Raw genomic sequence first — 21,266 nt, forward strand, 5'->3', positions numbered from 1 at the left:
GGAAGGCAAAATACATTGCACATCCACTCATGAAAATCGATGCTTGCTCTTGAATAAGTATCTCATTGCTGCCTCTCCAGGTAATAGCCCTGCAAATAGGCTGGGAATTCTGCATTCCTCTCAGGAAAGGAAAAGAAGCCCATGCTTTTCACCTAGTTCAGATAGCAGAAATGAAGCTTTGAGGTTGCAGTAATTGGGCCTTGCTTGCTATCTGTAATTTATACAGATTTTAGAATACAGCGGGATTACTGTGTACAAGACAGAAGATAATCTTGTTGCTGCTTTTCTGCTTAAAGGCCTGCAGCACAAACACAGTATTAGAAAACACAGTATCTTATCACCTCAAAAACAAGTACAGGAAACATTCACATCAGAGGTCACTTATACCACATGTCTGGCTGAAGTTGTACCCYTAAAGCACTTCTTCATTCAGTTTCAAAACGTCTGCAAGCCTAATTTATACATGCCCAAGCAGAAGTGATTTATAGACACAGATTTATTTTCTGAAACGGATGTATCTAATTAGCACAGATGAACAGTTTTAATATAATAGTCTTCCGCAAAACACTGCAAAAAACCCAGGTGGGCTTTCAGCGGTTAACAGGTAAGAATTGTTTCTGAAAAGTACAACCTCTAATGAAATCAAAGGAAAAGCAGAGCTGATGTAAAAAATAAGGGGAAAATTGATTTTTCTAACCAGATGACTGGTCTAAGAACTGTCTGACTAATTTAATAACAATTATTCRCATTCTGTTCAGATGAAAATAAAAGCATGATTTTTGAATGTATCAATATGTTTAACTATTCACAATAATTATGAAAACTTTCTGGACTTACTGCCCTCTTTTCTGAAAAAAGGTATGCTACTTACAYTATCAAAGGTCACACCTCAACTGAAACTCTTGCTTTATTTCATGTGTGATGTTAGTGTTGTACCCTCAATGTGAAATGGGAAGAACAAGATCAAAAGCTTACCGGGGAAAGCTTTGTGTGTAATAGGTTTATAAATGCATGAAACCTACTTAGCAAAACTGTTTGCTCTGATGCTTCTAAAATGTGAAGCAAAACTGTTTGCTCTGATGCTTCTAAAATACTTTATTCTAGTACACTAGAATAAACATTGTATTAGTAATTGTTTCTGAACATAACTTAGTGATAAATAGATTATGTAATCGTGCTTGTTTTCCTTTTTTATTCCTAGAAATCATAATTTGGTAGATTCTTTACCCTCTCAGTTTCAGACTTGGCTTCTTTTGATGGCTGACTCTTACAGTGACTGGAGTTGGTCAGAAAGTATAGGCAGATAAAGATATCTTCATATCTTAAGTTGTTTCAGAAGTGAAAGCTTCTTAGAGTGGCTTTCTGAGGGTGATGCAGTGGAGAGTTTAGTATTTATTATAATTTCTGTTAATTTGAATTCTGTATATAAATAGAGTATTCTGCATTTTGGAGGCATGATGCTGAAATGAGTTCTGTCATATCCTTGTCTTACCTTTGRAGGCTGGAGCTGAGGATGTAATATATATCTTGAGATCTGTAGGCTGAGGAAAAGAGCAAAAAGAGCAAAGGATTCTTGGTGACACAAAAGCATTTGGACAGTAACATAGAGCCATCTGTCACACTTACCACACTTGGTTACATTTTCTTCCTGTCTGGTTTTATCTGGAAGTCTCCCAGAAGAGACTCTCTTTTAAAGGGATACTCTTGTCCTGACATGTCAATGGAAAACAAACCATCTTTCTTGAGATATTTCTCATCCTGCCATATTTTGAAAATTAAGTCCTCAAGAGGAAATAATAGTACTCTTGCAGACAGGTGCAGTGAGCAAAAGCCAATGGGTTTAATGASTAAACATTTGTTTTTATTACACTGSAAACCTAGTAATTTTGAAGGACTTTGGATGCCCAGTTCAGTCCAATCTGSTTGGAAATTTCTCCACAGCCAAGATTCTGCTGTGTCTTCACAGCTCTTCCATTCCCYTGTGTGTGCTTTGCCACAGAGGGCTCTGTGGAGGTTCTCTTCCAATGCAGGGTAAGATTATCTGCCTTTCAACAAAAGGTCATAAGCCCACATTTTCTGTTCACTGAGGTGGCTGTAAAGCAAAGGAAGTATTTTGGGGGAAAAGGTTAGTCTACAAACCTTTATTAGCTTGTGCAAGCTGTAATGCTTTGAAAAAAAAAAACTTTGAAAGGTTTTGAATAGCATATCACTACATTTTTTTAATAATTGTTGCTTTCTGAGGACCCCCTTAGGAGCTGCTGTGTCAAAGCAGTAAGCAGTCATCAGCCAAGTTACTTGCTCTGCTGTGTTTCAAGTGTAACAAAAGAAACTTCCCAGCTCAGAGTCAGGAGAGCAATTTGTACTTATAAGTGTAGGAGAAACACAAGAGCATATCAGCAGCTTCAGCAGTACCTTGTTCTGTGCTAGGTGGAAAATCCTGCTGAATTCAGAACCAAATTTTGAGCACTGAGTTGAAAAAAAACACCATATTTCTTTCTGACTGGTTAAGCTATTGGCATCCTTGCTTCAAGAGCAGGGATGTGCCCTTTGCTCATTCAAGTGGCAGCAAGTGGCCAGTGAGGTAGGCTGGTTTGGAGTTGAATACAGCCTCATACCTGAAGGAAGTGTCCTTTCTTTTCCTTCAGCTCCCACCTGGATAATGAGCCTTCTAAACAAGTAACTAGGCTAAACCCTATAACATTTGTTCCTGCTTTGAAGATCTTGTCTCATATTAGCAGGGGGGAAAGAGAAAATATTTCCTTCCCCCCACCGCCCAACTTGGTCATCTTTATGGTGTGTCTATGGATGGAAGAGCACTCAAGTAATATTACAAGAATGAGCAGAGCATCCCTGCCTATTTTACATCTGAGTTCCAGGCATTGCCAAGAATGTAAAGAGGAACACTGTAACTAATGTTAACCACAACCCTGGTGATCTGGCTTCAGCCAGAATAATGAGATTTTTCAGGTTGTCTGAATACAGGTGTTACCTCAAAGTCTTTGTGACATTTCTTTGAATGTTGTTTCACTTTGATCTCTCTGAATGGAATATGAGTGCTTTTTCCAGTTTCATCTCCTGGGCTACACTCAGGTATGGGGCTTGCAGAGACAGCGAACCTTTGGTCCTAGAGCCTGTCCCAGCTAACATGCATCCAGTCACCAGGAACTGGCAGCTTCCTTTGTCCTGTTTCTTCTTTAATCCAGGTGTTCCATTTCATCCTCAGTGATCATACCTGGGTTATGTAGCTAAWGCTGATGTGTGTATTGGTATTAGTGTAGCAACAACAAGATCATGCACATCATGGGCAGGCTTTGACACTTAGCCTGAAGCTGTGGTGGGTTTTACAGCCTGTGGTATTGGAGCTGCTCCTAAACTAGCTCGAATATAAATATTCTTGTCTGCAGATCCATCCTGTAAAATATTCCTCTTGCAGCTAGAGAATCATGATGTGTTGTGAGTGCTCCTTGTGTGTCATTTGTTCCCATTATGTCAGCACCCCACTGTATATCCTACACCTCAGAACAAAAATGGGGCGTGCTATTTGTTAACAATCAAGATACTGAGGAGATAATAGGCAAAAGGGTGAGGTGAGAGAAACAATTAAACATCACAGTGTTTACTAGCAAAAGAGAGAACATTTTGCTGAGCTTATTCAGAAGTTTCCTTTCAGGATGATTCAGGAAACAACTGCAGTAACACAACAAAGTAGCTACTTCACCATACCAGGCCGAAAGCCCAGCTGTGACCAGCCAGAAAGAGCACARCTGGCTGGTTGGTGTCTGAGAGCAGGGTCACCTTTAGCTGTCCCTGGGCAGCAGACCAGGACAGGAATGACTGGATCCTGAGGAGGAGAGTGCAGCCTGGCACAGAGGCTCCAATGGAGTTGGCTTTCAGGAATCTTTATGCTTTGTGGCAATTATAAAACTTGAAGAACTGTTTTATTTCCCAGTGGCTACTTGGTCTGTGCTGAGCTTTAACCTTAAATGCACTTGTTCTACCACTGCTAAACAAGCCTTCTTCCCTCAAAGGAAGTCCCCCATTTCAAAACTCAGGAACAACACAAAGAACCCTCAGAATATAAAAAAACAGAGCCTTTGAGTAAAAGAAATACTTTTTTTGGACACCTGTTCCTGAAAAAATTGCAGATTCCTCCTATTTTGTGCTCAGTCTAAGTCAAATGCTTACATAAATTTAAAGATCCCAYCCTTCTCTTTGACATCAGATAAAGTGAATCTTTTCTTAATAGAGATCTTCATATGCAGAGAGGAGGAAAGAAAAGGGCAGCCAAGTTGGAAATAAGTCCCTCACTCAAACCTGCATTTGTCAAGTTCAGGTTTGTCACTGTTCCCAGCAGAGGATGTAGGAGAGGGTCACAGCACAGCTCTCTCTGCCACCCTTCASAGAGTGCTGGCCACTCCTGGGAGAGCAATAGTGAGGGAACAAAATTCTGTCTCCAGCAAAAATGAATTCACAAACTGCACACAGCAAGTAGGAATGGCTTAGCTCCTCGGGGTCACCTTTGCATTTACAAATGTGTATTTTTATATCTAGATTCCCTGCAAACTTTCTCATTCACCACCTACTTTGTTATATGAGAAATCCTGTGGAAATGAATGAGACCTTTCATTATTATTTCACATTCTGAAACCAAAAGCCCACAAAAATATCTTATTTCACCAGGAAGGATGGAATCTGTTCATCGTGCTAGCAACAGCATCTATTGCACTGAACAGAAATTGTGACTGTAATGTTTATTTTATGGATTGTCTCTGTGTGTGCATGTGCACGCATGCTCGTCCAGGAGCTGATTTTGTCACACCATGTTGAAAAATCTTTCAGAGCAGACAAATAGCAAGGTAATCTATATGCAAATTTGCTGGTTTAGTCAGTCCAATGTGCCTGTGACAAAGAGTGGATTTAATTATAGTTTATTGGTGCTGGTTATGCTTGAGTAATCTGGAGGTAATGGTGCATAATGCTGAATTAATCTAGGATGAAAAAAATTGGTTTCCTGGGGATAAACTGAGACAAAGGCGAATCATCCTCTATTTCTACAGCTGGGTACATTTTCCTGTGCAGTCAAAACAGTTGAGTTTTCCTGGCATCATTTGGACACCATGATAAAAAAAAAATATTAAAAAAAAACCAAAAAAAAATCAAGTGATCCAGAGAATCTTGGAAGTAAATTTTCAAAAGGAATAGCTCATTTGCAACAGCGGCATCATTCTGGCAGGTAATTTGGTATTTAGCTGCTTCCCTTCTGATTTCCTCCTCCCTCMCATCCAGTGTGCTCCATGCAGGCTGAGTCATGTACATAATGCAGTTAAAACAAAGACAGTTAAAAATGTAGAAAGTGAGAATTAGCAGTGTTTGAGACAGAAAACACAATGAATAAGAACTATGTAGAACAAATGGCTAGTGCAGGAAACAAAGACAAAAAAACAGGAGAYTTTTTTTAATTCTTTRTGTGAAAGATTTGGAAATTGTGTTAGTATGAGTGCTTCAAATAAGTGTTTCAGAGTAAATTTCATTGCTAGATAAACTGAGAAAACAAAAATGGGAATACTTTTTATTGCAGAACACTTACAGCTACATGGGATTACAATCATGAACATGCACAGTTTTGCAAGATTTATTAATAAGCAGTGGAGAATAAGCACAGAGAATGGACAGGGAGAAATTTAATTGATAGCTTTGGAAAATACTATTTTCTGCATAAAGCAGACCTCTTTGGTTACAATGGCTATTACACATATTTTTAATGACCTAAGATTTTTGCCTCAGGCCATTAGAGAGATGTAGGTCAAAAGAATAATTTCCTTATAATAGGGCAATTACTCTTTTATACATGGAGTTCACACATCTTCAAAAGATCAGTTCAGCATGATCATCTTCATGCAAGGAGTGCATAGAATCAGAATTTGTTGAATATTCAATATGTTGAACAGTAGATTGTAAATCTGAACCATTTCAATGTGACTTTTGAAAGGTGCTGAGTATTAATTATTCTTTCACTCATGGGAGCCAGAAGGGTCTCAGCTTTTTAGAGAAGCTAGTTCAACCCAGCACAAGTTCATCWGCAGTAGTTAAGGTATCTAAAAGCATTGACCATTTTGTGAAAAGATGGCCAAAAGCCAAAGCTTGTGATCTGAAGTTATTCAGTCTTTATGCTAGTAGCTGTTGTTTCTACCTCAGAGACTAAGCAATGATATATACATTTTGGGGCAAGGAATGCAKTGAAAAGTAAACTTCAGTTTACTTTTCATCTTCAGTGTTGGAAGAAGGCAAAGCAAAAGAAGATTTTATTGGGATAATCTCCAATTTCATGCACACATGGCCTTCAGTCATTTGTTTTGGCAGACASCATAGAAACCACATCATTCAGTTGCCATTTCTTCAGGTTTTCAATGTGTTCTATCCTTTTTTCCTTAGGCAAAGAATTTATATCTGAAAATATTATCTGTGGACAAATATTTTTTTTTTTAAATCTCTCCAGAAAACAAACTCTTCATATTCAAAGGCTTCTGCTTCTTTTATCTGTAGACAGTTGATACTTACAGAGGAGATACTGGGATAGAGGAGAGCACTGGGTTCTGTTCCAAGCCTTTTCAGTGCTCTTCTGGATTACCCATGGCACATCCTTTTACAGCCTGACGTTTGAGATGCTCAGACCTTAATACCTGAAAAATCAGGCTCAGTTCTGACTAATTCATCATTATTTAGAATGTTGACACCAATAGATGAAAGTTTACTGTAGTTAATTATTTCAAACTACTATTCCATTTTTCTAATGTGAAAAAAATTCTGGAGCCCCATTCTACATGCATATTTCCACTTTTCTTTTAAACTGTGACTTCTAGAGTTGTTGCTTTTAAAGCAGTTGTTTCCTTAATTCATTTTGGTGCTGCATATTTCAGAGGCAAAGGTGCTAAACCTTTCCAGAAAAAATGTTTTCACTTCGCTGTCAGATGATTTTAATGATCTTTTCAGGATATGGTATTCTCCCTGTAACAAAATAATTTATCTATGTCTCTGTGTGAGATGTATAAGGTGTGGCATACTGAGGGCAGTGTTATTTTGCCTCAGAATACAGTATTTCTCACATGGCTGTCATGATTGATGTTGTTGACCTCTGTTGGTCTCACAGGGAGGTTATTACAGAGACTCTGAATCCAGTTTAGCAAAACCAGGCTTGCGTAGTGACTACAGCTGCTTACGTCTGTGTGCTGGGCTGAACACTCTCCTGAGACCCAGAGCTCTGAAAGGCGGAAATTGGTCCGCATGGAGTCATAGAATTGTGTAGGGTTCTTCACACCAAGTCAGCATTTCCAGGCGCTTCCAGCTGCCTAGATTCTTCCTTGAACTGCTTATTCTGAGTCACMATTTTTATGCACTACGTAGCAGATTTTGTCTGAAGTTTGTAGTGGAAAATTGAGCTTGTAAAGGTCAGCATCAAGAGCTGAGACTTCTGCCATTTGTACTGCTGAAGCAATTYCACTGTGGTACATTTTCTCCAAGTGGGTGGGGTGCAACAGCTCTTGACTGAAACATTTTACATTCCCACCGAAAGCAGCATGCTTCATGCATCTAAAAACCACAGGAAGCCAAAGGTCTCCATCTCAGCCACTTACTAATAATGTTGTGTGGGTATTTCAGTGCTAAGCTTGRTGCTGCTGGTGTTTGCTCCTGTGGTCTGGTCTTGCAGACAGCTGCTGTAGGCAGCCTCTGCACTGGCAGCATGGAACAGTCCTCCTGTGATGGGGATATTTCCAGTTGACCTCAGTGAGCTGTGGATGCAGTAATAAGCTAAGCTTTATGTGTCATTCATAAAGTTACACGTAAAAAGAGCCAGTGCTTCTGCTGCTTCTTGGAAAGTGAGAGACCATGCATTTCTCAGCTGTAACAAAAGAGATTATACAGGGTGCCTGCATGGCTCTGATGTGTCTGACCTTCCTTCTCAGAGCCTGGGGTGCAGCTGGTTTGTTCCCTAACCGACAGCATTTATTTGTGACTGTGCACTTAATCATGGCTGCTGATTGGAGTAATTTAATCAAGGAACTGATTGGGGCAATTTGGAATTGGTCCCACTGGTGAATATCAGTAGTTAAGATGGATTGCCTAGTGGAGACAATAGCCAGGAAAAGACAGGGTAGAGGGTAGCCAGTAAGTAACTGATATGTCTGGCAAGGGACACTATCACCTTGCTCACTGACAGTTCCCCCTCAACTTCTCAGGACTGTGGGAATTACATAGTCTGAAAATATTCATAGTCAGGGTAAGGGGTGAGGTGAGGAAGCTTGCTGATGATTCTGCATTATTCAGGAAAGGGCAGACTGAATAGCTGTCGGATATAAATCAAGCATTAGGAATGATTAGGAAAGACATAGGTGATGAAACAGCAAATGTTGCCTTACCATGGTACAGGTTCATAGTTTTTGCTCACCTGTACAGTTCTGGTCCTCTCATGTCAAAGGGGATATATAATAAACYTGGAAAAGTATCAAGCAGGACCAACAAGGATAAGCAAAGATAAGGAATTACTTTGACTTGAAGAATGACTGAAGAGACTAGAGGCCCATAGGCTGAAAAGGAGAGACAGCTTGCCAGGAGTATGGTGCAGATCTCTAGGCTCAGCAGTGGCACGGAAAGGTGTGGCTGGGGGTCAGGCATTCAGTGTCTCTTCCAAAACAAGAACATTACACAAAGCTCTAGTGGCAGTCAGGTTCAGTGAAGGAGGTGGTTCCTCATAGACGATGTGACAGACCTGCAAAAGTTGTTGATAAAAGGTGTTGTGGATGCCACAGAACTCTTTTGGTGATCAATAAAAAGCCGAAGAAGTATCTGGAGGAGAACCTAATTATGGAGAAACCTTGTATGTCTCAAAATCCCCTGACGTAAAAACCATTGTAGACAGAGAAGGAAGTGTCACATATACTATCTCGTTCTTTCTCTTCCCCCACTTCTGACCACTCTCAAAGTCCAGATACTGGGTTCAGGGACCTTTGATCAGACACAGTACAGTGTTCTTGTGAAACTAATACTTCCATGGGGTGCCCCAAAGGAGAGGTCTGCAGCTGCCCCTCTTGAGCACCCCAGAAGCAGATCCCCATGGCAGGGCCGTGTGTGTGTGCAGCACCATTAGCTTGCTCTATGCCATGGCCTGCCATGTCTTGTTRCACAGTGTGGACACTCTTCCAGATGTTTACATGAATCATTTGTTAAATTATAGTACTCTTCTATTTTTAGTTGTAATAAAAAGACACACTGGTAGGTGTGGTTTTAAAAATGGGAGGAGGGGGTGATATGTAGATACGATGGACTTGTCATGAAAAAGAAGGAAAAAAAAAGCTTGCCTTTTTTCTTTTTGAAAGGTTTGGGTGCCATCTGCTGGGTTSAGTGAGACCTTACACACTGGAGCAAAATCACTAGCTGCTGGTTGAAAAGTGCCTGAAGAATTGAATTTACCAAGGGTTGCAGCGTCTTTGTTTGCACCTCCTGGTTCTTTTGTCTCCATGGAGGATAATGTAACCCAGGCATATGGAATGTACTCTGCCACACTAAGAAGGTGCCTGCTTACAGTTCCCTTTTAAAGGGATCATTCAGGCTGCATTCTATAATGGTTTTCACTGTGTTTGGTCACCTAATGGAGACATAGTGGAAGGAAATAGGGATTTTTGGGGATTGTGTCCTAGGCACATATTGTGCTAGCAGAGCCCACCCTGACCAGCATCCAGGCTGTCTAAAGCTGTGGGAGACAAGGACAGGCAGATGCTGGGAGCTGGAACAGACCTGGAGTTTGTCCAGGGGCCTGGTTACTGCCTCCCTTTGATATATGCTAGAGGTGTATAAAGACAAGGTGCAGCCCTGTGTGTCAGCTTTGTGAAGGGGTGGGGTGTGAGTGTTCCAGGTGGGTGAGCTTCCGTGAGGTGGGCATGGYGCTGCTCTGCAGTTAGGGCACCTGGTGACAGTGAGCTGGCACCTCTGGGCTTGCAGTCTGAGATAGCCCAGCTCTCAACCTGAGAGTGCCCCAGAGCAAAGCAATATAAAAAGGTAGCCACGGGCACTTCCAGGGGCTGAAGCAGACTTTGTGTATTTATTGTCCATGGGAGATGGCCGGCTGTGTTTTGGCAGAAAAATGGCCACAGTTGTGACCTGGGTGAGCAGATGGGCRCAAACATGCAGGGARCTGTCATGTGTTTACCCACARCACTGYTTTGGGATGCATCTGTCACTGTGAGACCTCTTAAGGGTGATATTCCTTTGCTTTTTCCTTCCCCACAGTTATCTCAGTGGTGTGTTCTCTCTCGCTCCATAATGTGATGATACAGGGCTTTGGCCGCAGTGGTGGTTTCTGTGGTCCCATCCTCTCATCCATCCCTGATTCTCTCCCCAAGCCACAGTATCCCTTATCCCCTCRCTGTGTGTAAGATCATGCTGTGTACTGCTGGCTTTAAAAACATACAAACCAAAWCTGCAGCATGATGAAATGGGTTATATTTAACCCAGACCAGTTCCGGTTTTACTTTGAATCAGCATTGGGGCCTCCTGAGCAGCTGGGTCAGCACAAGCAAGGGAAGCCTGCCTGGTGTCTGCAGTGCTGAGGGGGGACCAAGGGACACGTGGCTGAGGAGCAAATCCAGTGTATTTGGCTCTGCTTTTGAACCCCTGGATCACCCAGCTGTGAGCACAGTTTGGCCTCAGCACCAGGATGTCCCAGCCACCCACACATATTTGTGAGATGGCACCTACATGAGCCAGAGGCTGGCAGCACTCTGTGCTGTGAGGGACCTTGCTGAGTTCCCCATGTGCAGCCCYGCTCTGTTTGGGGYCTTACTGACATGTATAAAMCCAGTGTCCKTGCTGCTAGGCAGAGGAGTGCTTGRAAGTTTTAACTGCACAGSCTGAAAAGAGAGTGGTGTGACAGTAGTGAATTCTTGGAGCATATTTAGCTACTCTTTTGTGCATTCACAAGATTTCACTAACTATGCACTTACAATTTTTAAGAATGTAACTAGAAATGAAGGTGTAAATAAGGGATGATGAAGCTTTTTTCATTTGGGTTGATTCTTTTCTTTGCGTATCAAGAGATGGCAGTATGCTATTCCATCCAAGTTAGTGAAGACTTACAACCTTCTCTGTTTTAGCAGGGAAACCAAATTCCTTCAGAATCTTAGAGAGAATGATYAGTCCTGGGCAAGTGGGAAGTCTGGCATTTTGGTGGTCTTTGAGTTGCAGAAGCACATACCTGTACTACCTTGATCAGTAAATTAAAGAAAACCTAAATTTTGTCCAAAATAAAAGAAAARGGTTTAAAAATTGTAAAGGTTTCTGGTACAAACAAATGAAAAAGAATACTTCTGATGGTGTTGAATTTTGAATGATCCTTTATCTAGGACATATCACAGTTTTATATAACCTTTGCAAAAACAGCAAGTGTAAAGCAGAATAAAAATCTRTAGGAAGAAAGCTACAATTCAGCCCAACAAAAAAGGCAGTCAGTTAGGAGGAAAAATCTGTTTTCACTGAAAGTTTGTACTTAAACATATTTAACATATTCTTTGAAAGCTAATTATGTTCAGTCTGGGTGCCTCCCATAAGAAAAAAACACAAAATGAGAAACAGACTTCATTCCAGTGTTTGTACATTGAGTGTTAGACCTTGAACCAGAGCAACTGTAGATTTCAYTGAATTCTAGATCACTGTTACATTTTTGAATCCCTTGAATTGATATTACAATGTATTAAAATGATTTCAAGCAAAAGCTGCCAGTGACACCTTGTGTACAGTTCATAATCACCGCATTTTTTATATTTTCTTATACTCTGGTTTTTTTGCCTTTTTTTTTTCAAATTGTCTTCATAATGTGTTCTCACAGGATCACTGTGTGGTGATTCAGACTTTTGTATGGTGATTTAATTTCTGTGTTTTTATAAATTTCTGTTTTAATTTCTGTGTATTTTATAAATTAATATCTTTCAGCATCCCCAGATTCAAAAGGAGTCACAATATATCAAGTACTTGTGCTGTGATGATAAAGCAACCCTGCATCAGTGGGTAACAGGAATAAGAATTGCCAAGGTGAGATCAAAAGTAAATTTACTTTAATATGTTTTCTGTAAAATCAGGTCTTCCTGACGTTACTGACTGTCATGACCTGGAAATGTTGTGACATGAATGGACATTCATGCTAATTTTGTCATAGAAAGAAAGATCAGAAGTGCATGATGAGGATGGATTTACTGAATGTCCCTGTACCTTACCTATCAGTGTGTTTTTCTCTTTAGCATGGGAGTGAGTTCAGTAGCTATAAAATTCATGTACTCATAAACTTATTCATGTACATAAACTTACTGYACAGTTATCTGGCTCAATAATAACATGCTGTGGCTAAAGATGTCAGTCCAGTTGTGACATTTTTCAGACAGTTCTACACAAATTGTCTGCATCACTCTCTTCAAAAAAATCCTAATTTGACAGCCCACTTTTCTTCATACGAAACATTAAGTGAGATGGTTTTTATACATAGCCTTGGTATTGGCTGTATTTCCCCATACAGACCTGCTCCTCTTGTCTCTTAGTTTGAGTTTTTTCCTGACAGTCCTGCTGCAGGGTGACATACAGCAAAGGTGTGGGGTGAACATCAAATTATTTTATACTGACAGAGCTGTTTGCTCTAGTGCCTGGGATTCAGTGTCTCATGTCTCCAGTTTGAAAATTTAATACTTGGAAAGACTGGAAAATATATTTATTGAGAACAGTTGATTTTAAAGCCAAGTCTCAAGAAGTTTACAGATACTGAAACAAACATAAAATGTAAGAATTATATCAGGAGTGTGTTTGGTCATGGGGATTCACATTTCTGGGCTGTAACARAGATGGTTTCCACCTCACCCTACACAGAAAAGGGCGCACTACTTGGAGAAAGATACTTTTTAACCAAAGTAAGTAGGAAGAATCAGGGTCAGAAACATTGTCCAAGGGTGAATGTTTGGCCTGTGTCAAGCTCATATTATTGTTTTGATTGTTTTGCAGTATGGCAAGACACTCTATGATAATTACAAACGTGCAGTGAAGAAAGCCAGCTTGTCCTCCCGGTGGGCAAATCAAAAAGTGGTGGAACCAGCTGCCCCTGCAGGATCCTCATCAGCAGGTACTGACACTGTCACAGCAGGTGAAGCCRTATTTATTGTCTTCTGTTATGAGTGTTGCACGGAGTCTTTGTTCAGAAAGCTACCCCATGGATTCAGCAAGAGGTCTTTTTATAGCCAGGCCTGTGCAGCTCTGATCCATAACTAAGCCCTCACTTAACTAAGCCCTCCATAACTAAGCTCTCACTTTACAGCTAGAACTTGGAGAATAGAAAGACAGTTCACTGAAGATCTGTTTAAATCTATGTAACTTAATAAGGCATTTTTCTGTTGGCATCTGAATCCTTTATACTGCATCTACATTTGGCAGACTGATGGTCCATGTCTTGAAACTTTCTGTTTGCCCATCTCTGCACTGGCCATATTGAAGTTTTTCTTCCTATTAGTAAAAGGGATAACTGGGATATTCTGAGGCTGATCATTACAGAAAGATTATTACAGGATGAGCCACTATCTTTCCGAGCCTTTTGATCACTTGCATGATAACAATGTGAGTGTTAGGACACAAGAGTAATAAAAGATTGTGTTATTTTCTAACCTTTCTTTTCCAGTAGAGTCATCATAGCGCTGTAACTGATCTTATCATGATACAAATGCAACAGTGCATGATACTAGCWGTAACTTGCATGACTATTTTTAGTTTACATGTTTAAGATATGYTTTATTAGGAAGGGCATGCTGGCCAAGTACTTACTGTCATAAGACAGGCAAAGTCAAAGTCACTGTTGGCAGTTAATATTCTGATTTCTCATGCAGACAACTCGATCACCTTTCTAGGGCTCCAGTTCACCTTTTCTGAGTATGTGTGAGAGAGAGGRTGGTATTCCTACTATATCTTGGAGTCAAATCATGTTAATAAATACAMATTTGGGGTGGGAGACCTATGCAGTCTGTTTCAAGATCATTTTTTGATGCCTGGGTGAGGACATTTACTTGGGTGAGGGTGGGTGGCACAGTAATGGAACATTTGTGTCCAGGTGCTGACAGCAGTAGAGGGGTGGCCAGCCAGGGGAGCTGCATGCTGCCATCCATCCTGGATATTGGCAGGATCAAGGGCTTGTAAAGATTGTACCTACATCTGTGTGACTTCAGCTCCTGCCTAGAATCCAGCCACACTRCAGTGTTCAATAGAATACACTGCTAACCTTAACTAATTGGCTGCATTAGATGGTTAAGCAGCCTGGAAAGATTTTTAGTCATGTAAACTGTCTCTATGGAAATATCTCTGAAGGATCATTAGTGTTCTAATTGAGGCAAGTCACTGTGATTCTGGGTGTCTTAGAGTTGTCATTGCWGCCCTATATAAAGCACAGGGCCTGACAAAGCTACCAGAGCTGCCTGAGTGTGAGCAGTTGTTGGTTTATGCTGGAAAATGGTACAAAGCATGTTCTCTTCTATTTTCAGATGTCTCTGTAGCCATTTGTATGGGCTGACTTCAGTAAAGGGTAAAATCTGCTAGAGAAAACTACAGTCTTGTGTGAGTTTAGCAGGGCTGTACTCTTTTAACTTCGGTGGCATCCAAGGAAGGCAGGTGGAACTCTTCTCACCTAGGTAGCCACTGTTCCCTGGACACACTGCTGTAATCAACATTTGTTTGTTCACACGTACCCCAACATGTGTAGTCTGTGGTTCTGAAGTGTCCCAGGTGCATCTTAGGCAAAATATGTTTCCCTTTCTGCCTTACTGTGTGCTTTTGGACACAAAAAAATCCCAGTGTATGTAGTGGTCCTGCACGATATCATGATGTTTGAAAGATGGAAGCTGTTGCTTTATTGAAATGTTCCTTATCACTACAAAGATAAATATTCTGCATTTGGGTATCTATAACTTTAGTAACTATTTGGATTTCTTCTTTTTTTCTTTTCTTAAAACAAGTGCTAATTCGCCATAAAATTTTGAAGAAATTGACTTGCAAAGAATACTAAAACATYTAAATTAAAAATAAATCTTGAGAATAGAATGCATGGGCTCACATATTATATTGTCTCGGKGTCCATTAGCTGGCTGGCAGGAGATGGTGTATCAAGTGTTGCTTTCAAGCCTTGCATAGTATATGAAATCCATTAACAGAAGGAGAAACAGATTACTGTGTCCCAGCCTTCTGTTACTTCATTTTTGTCCAGTAGAACTCTCTACCTTGCATGAGATAGAGGGGATCTCTCTCTGCTCTCCTTCATTTAGTTAAACCTCAGTATGACTGAGGGCAGCAACATCTTTGGGCAGTGTGAAGACCAAACTCCTRCTCCTCTATGAACAGCAGACAAAGGGAGGAGAGAGAGTAACTGGCTCCACTTGAGGGAGCAGAACCCCTCTGGGCCACAGAACCCAGGGATTTACCTCTCCTTCCACTGAGGAAGGAGAGCCACAAGATTGGTTTTATTTCTATGTTGGCTTCCATGTYAGTCCTTCAACAAACACAAGCCTGTAGTTTGAATCTTCAAATGATGCTTTGGATTAAATGTGCTGAACAACATGCAGGCACAGTCATAAAACATAAGGAAGTCAGACCACCTTCTGTCCATCCCTTGAAGCCTAAAGAGCCTTAGTAAATCAGGCATACTTCAGAGTTTGTCTTAGTTCTGTGCCAGTCATGTGATTTGCAGGTATGGCAGCAAAACCAATTTATTCTATTTCTTACGATATTCATGGAACCTCTTTGCTAATCAGCAAAGTACACATTCAGATTAAAGCCATTTTTGTGCTTAGACTACACTGCAGACAGCTAAGGGTTCACTAACATCCACAAAGTACATGAATGGAACTTTACTGTATCTCAGAACTGTAAATTATAATAGAGCTAAGGCAGTCACTAAGGTTTACAGAAGTATGTATCTAGGCACCAAACACTGTCTACTACTTTGACAAATAGGGCTTTCAAAAATGCTACACTAACCTGGGGAGTATTCAATCCTTATCAGACTACACAAGGGCTGAGGATTTTTTAAAATTAAACTTGTAAATTTATCCTTTGGTCTCACATTCACTTACACCATTTGACAGTACTGGATTATTTATGCATATCCCTTACACAAGCAGAAATGCTGGGCAGATGTTTTGCAGAGCTTTAACTTAGCCAGCTCAGAGAAGTTCACAGATCTTTGTGATTCCAAATGGGGCAGATGTTTCAGGGCCGGAGAGATGTTTTACCTCGTTTACTAAAGAAAATGGACCAACCCCTCTGTAGGATTTCAGACCTTCCACTCCCATGACTGACTGATATGCAACTGTGGTTATTTTGTCTTTAGCCTTAATTAAACAAAACCAAAAACAGAGCAAAAAATACTGGGAATGTAGYAATGCTACAGCACACTGCAAACTTCAAAATGCTGTTATGAAAGACAGGTATTTTAATCTAAGGTACTTATGGGTTTTATTGTAAGGTACTTTATTTTCCTTAAGTAATGAACTGAATATGCAAAGTCACAAAATGAGCTTGAAGAAAGCAGATTTTACTGAGTTACATATAAAACCCCTGTAACAAGTGTTTCCTTGAGGAAATGGTAAAGGAATTTYTATAGCCTTTTTCTTAGTTGGGTATTCCCTGATCTGGTTAATATCACAAAAACGTAACACTCTCTTGCCTCTGGCTCATCTCCTTGTCACAGGTACTGTTCAGTCAAATGGACAGATTCCCCAAATTGTTCAGCATTCCACTGCAGAATTTCCAGACACTCAGAAGAAAGGGGATACATGCGAGGTGCAGGTGAGTAGTTACTACAGTTAAATGTCATCTGTGAACCAGTTCTTCAAGTTTTTTTTCCTTCAGCCACTGTGTTCCCCCTCAAAGTGCCAGTGTACTTCCTGTGAGAAGGATTTGTTTGGCTTCTGAGAAAAGCCTCCTCATGCTTTGCACTCTGCAAACAATGTGTGTGTTGTGCAGAACCAGGAGCCTCTGATGGGAGTGAGTTCATGTGGCAGGAATAGGAATGTGCCTGCTAGGACAGTCTCAAAGTGTCTGTGCTGCCAGAACCTTGGTGCTGTGTTCTGTCTCTGCCAGAAAAAAAGGTCTGCCTTAGAAACATAARGGATACAGTAGTGTTTTCAGTAGGGAACACAGCTGAAGTTGAGTGTTTAAGAAAGAAGCTGTGAAGAGCTATGGGAAAATGACAGGTTTTCCTTAGTCTCTAAATGCATTTCTTGGTTAAGCTCCAAATTTTGTGTACTTGCACCATATCTGACTGTAAAAATATGATAGTGTACAGTATGAGAACTTCAAAAATATCCTACAGAAAAAAGGGTGCATTTGTTTGCAGTTCATTATTTAATCTCCCCATCATGCATGAAGTGCACAGGACAAGTGAAATTAAATTCCCAGGATTTTTCTGTAACCAGCATTATGTGTTCTGTACTTCTTGTTTTTGTCTTGGCATTCCTCTTGTTTCTCTGTTCTGAACCTCACTTCCTCTGGAGCTGGTCGCATTCTGACAACTCAGCCAGTGGTTCCCTCCTCTGGTGTCTGATTTACTTCCATGTTTGTAGGCAAGGAGTGAGGAAGAGGAGGCAAACATGTTATAATTAGCTAATGCCAGAATTAGTGCTGCTGACTGCAGGGATGCAGAGCACTTTGCTCTAGAAGCAGCAAACACACAGGAGGARCTAGAGATCTGTGTGCAGCCTCTGGGCTTCGATCTCATTGCAATTACGGAMATGGTGGGATAGCTCCCGTGACTGGAATGCTGGCATGAAGGGYCACACGCTGTTTAGGAGAGACAGACCAGGAAGGTGCAGTGGAGGAGTTGCCCYCTCTGTGAGGCARYACTCKGAGTGTACYGAGCTCTGCCTTGGGGAGGATAACAGGGCAGACTAGTAAGGGTGGGACCACCACACCATTGTGGGTGTTTGCTAGAGACCAYCTGATCAGGAGGAGGAAGYGRATGAGGYCTCCTGCAGGCAGCTGGAAGCAGCCCCACAGTCACAGGCCCTGGTTCTTGGTGGGGCTTTAACCACCCTGGCATCTTCTGGAGAAGMAAAGCAGCGAAAAACAAACAGTGCTGGAGGTTCCTGGAAAGCACTGATGAGATTTTCTGTCACAAGTAGYGGAGGATCCCACAAGGAATGCTGCRCTGCCCAAGCTTATACTAACAAACRGGGAAATCCTTGTTGGACATGTKCAGGTTGGGGCAGCCGTGGCTGCAGTGACCGTGACATTGTAGAGTTCAGTATTGAAGAAGAGGTAATAGGGCAGAGAGCACGATTACAGCCAGGGACTCCTGGAGAGCTAACTTCCACCTTTTTAGGGATCTTCTTGGAAGAATCCCATGGGAAGAGGGGTCCAAGAGAGGTGGTTGATATTCAAGGATCATTACCTCCAGGCTCAAGGACATTGCATCCCAAAGATACTTCCTTGATGTTTTACTAACTGCAATTATTTGAAATTTTAAAAGCACTCATCTTCTGAGGACAGCATTCAAAGAAGCACTATAAATACTGTCAACAGGGAGGTTTCCACTCTCAAACCTCTGCAGGCAGCTCCAGAAAGAAAAAATACTATTTTCACTTTTCAGGAAAAATATATTTCATTTCCTTGTCTACTAAACTCTTCACATTTATTTTCACATTTTTTTATGTTCTTGGGAAGTGGCATTAGTTTACACGTTCACTGACTGTGTCTGTCCTTTTATTTTATGCTTATTATAGGTTGAAACAAATAATGCCAGTGCACCTGGCCTGGCACAGCCATTGCTGAGGCCACAGAAAGTCCAGAGTAAGAGGAATTCACTGCAGCCTCCTCCTCCACCTGAAAGGCGTTCATCTGTTCTTTCTGCTTCACCAATTCTACCCTCCAAAGTGAAACGAGACAGCGGAATTTTCCTAACAGATCCTGAGAGTTTTCCAGCTCCACCACCTACACTGAAGATGGATTTTCCTCCACCACCAGCATCCGATTTCTGTGAGCCACCTCCTGATTTTGTGCCTCCACCACCACCAGTCTCCAGCAGCAGTAATGGAGATGTGCCATTACCCCATCCACCTCCACCCAYCTCCAGTAAGCCTCCACCACCTCCAGCAAAGAAGCCAGTGCCACTCCCTCCAAAAAGGCTGGAAAACACAGGACAAGATGGAGAGCCACAGGCAGCAGGGCCACCTCCGATTGCAGGGGGAGGCAGGCAAGCAGATTTCATGTCTGACCTAATGAAAGCTCTTGAGAAGAAAAGGGGCAATAGCTCCTGAGCTCTGGGAAGGGGTAGACTTTAAGACATAGCTGGTTTTGTGAAGCATCCTAGGTCACGCTGGATCAGGCTTCTCCAGGAGGCATTCTTCTTCRGAGTTCCTCTTGGGGGGGGTCTCAGGAAGATGGGGTGCCCTTTGTCCCCCACTTTGTCCCTGTAACCTGTGCCTTTCGCCCTGCACCCCACCATCCCTGCTCTTAACTCCCATTCCAGCACCAGGCCAAGGTAAGAATCAGCTGGAGAGTCTTGTTTCACTCCACAAGGACAGCCAGGGATGGTGGAGCTGCACTCTGGAGCCAGCCAGAAAGTGAAATGCATCTTCTGTGGCTGCCTCTCTAGKCAAACTAGAGATGAAGTACAATGTCCTCATGTGAATTTTGAGAAGGGGGAAGATSTCTTTTCCCAGAACTGCCCTTTGTTCTTTATCGGAAAACTCCCAGCTATGGGGTTTTTTTCCAATAAAAAGACTCTTCAAAAATATTTTAATAGTTTATCTTAAAAAGTAAAACCTCAGCTTGATTCTGAGATGCAAGTGGGGACCAAGACCATTTCCAGACAGTGGAACATTTGCATGTATAACCCCAAACATTATACACTCCTGTTCCTTAGTGATATGTAACTCAGTCATACATGTCAGCTACTGCTTTGAAATCTCTAATAACCTTAGAATAATCTAAGGTTATTTGGTTAACCTTAGACAAAGAATTTATTTTGAAATCATGTATGATTCCATAGTAAGCAGGGATTTTTTTTCTGTTGGTTAACATTTGTCTTCAAGCTGTACTTAGAAATTATCTGTCTTGTGAAAGACGTCGTAATTATCTTGTACATGATAGGAATGTCTTCTACATTTTTTTCATTTGTTCTCCCCATTTAATTCTCCACTGTTCATTTCGGAAGGTTTCATTGTTAGTTCTTAAATAAAAATAGCTTCTATTTTATATCTGTACAAAGTGTCACAGTTAATGAGCAGGCATTTTATTGACAATTGGAACCACTTCAAATACTTTGAATATTTTTTGCCTGTATCTTCTAGGCTTTATTTTTATTTATTCTGGTCTTTGCCTCTTCTCATGCACATTTGACTTTCTAAGGTATTACCAATGATATATTTCTATATCTTGAATTATAAAAAAGCATAAAAATTGTGTGGTCTAAATAAATAAACACATGTAAGCAGCTAACAGAGCAGGGGGTGAACATGCTGTGTTTGTCAGAATTGATTCCTAGATCCAGAAGTGGCGGTGCAGGCAGGAGAATAACAAGCTGGTGGCAGTGCCATAGCCTGTGTTTYGGGTCATCACTAGTCTTACTTGTGGCTTAAGGTTGGTTTGTCAATACTCACATACCTGCGTAACAAGCTTAGAAGAACTAAGAAAAGTGTAACCATGTCTTCATGAAGAACCTTTCCCTTTGAAATTGCTACTTTTTAAAAAAATTACATTATTTTATWTAAAACTGAAAACAATGTTTGGAACCACATGCATTTCTTCCTGAAAGGATTTTGCTTTAAACACTGCAGTAAAGCTGACACACAGAGATTCCATCCAGCCCTTACTGATATTTGAGTTCCTTTGCTTTCAGCTGAACTGAGCAGAAAACTGTCACCAAGAGAACTATGCTCACCACTAACAAAAGTGTCACCTGAAAGTCTTGAATTGATGTGCTGGGACATTCAAAAGGTATCTCAGCACCTTCAGACTGCCAAACTGAGAAATGCTCTTGAGACCAATGCAAGGCTCATGCATTTAGTAGAAGCATCAGTTCAMAGTACAGGGGTAAAATAACAACTAGCTAAAATCCAGAGGGTTAAAACTAGTTTTAGAAAAAAAATAAAAATTACCATTTCCCAATCCCTTTCTATATATAACTGAGGTAAGCATTATGCAGAATCATTGAAGAGCTGGATGTCACTTTCTTACATTTCTTACTTTCTTAAGGTATTAGA

The 21,266-nt window shown here is 41.0% G+C and overlaps 1 protein-coding gene across 1 annotated transcript in view; it reads left to right on the forward strand.

The window, feature by feature from the left end:
- APBB1IP (amyloid beta precursor protein binding family B member 1 interacting protein) overlaps window positions 1–21,235 on the forward strand; it is a 61,910-nt gene extending 40,675 nt beyond the window's left edge. The window contains exons 11-14 of the mRNA XM_057384084.1: window positions 11,980–12,078; window positions 13,033–13,150; window positions 16,754–16,851; window positions 18,786–21,235. Of these exons, the coding sequence (XP_057240067.1) occupies window positions 11,980–12,078; window positions 13,033–13,150; window positions 16,754–16,851; window positions 18,786–19,319 (849 nt within the window). The 3' untranslated portion in view covers window positions 19,320–21,235. The remainder of the gene's footprint in view (window positions 1–11,979; window positions 12,079–13,032; window positions 13,151–16,753; window positions 16,852–18,785) is intronic.
- Window positions 21,236–21,266: the final 31 nt, after the last annotated feature.

Source organism: Malurus melanocephalus, unplaced genomic scaffold, assembly GCF_030028575.1.
Source record: "Malurus melanocephalus ecotype Western Australia unplaced genomic scaffold, MMel_1.1 scaffold_14, whole genome shotgun sequence".
In the NCBI taxonomy this organism is placed as follows: domain Eukaryota; kingdom Metazoa; phylum Chordata; class Aves; order Passeriformes; family Maluridae; genus Malurus; species Malurus melanocephalus.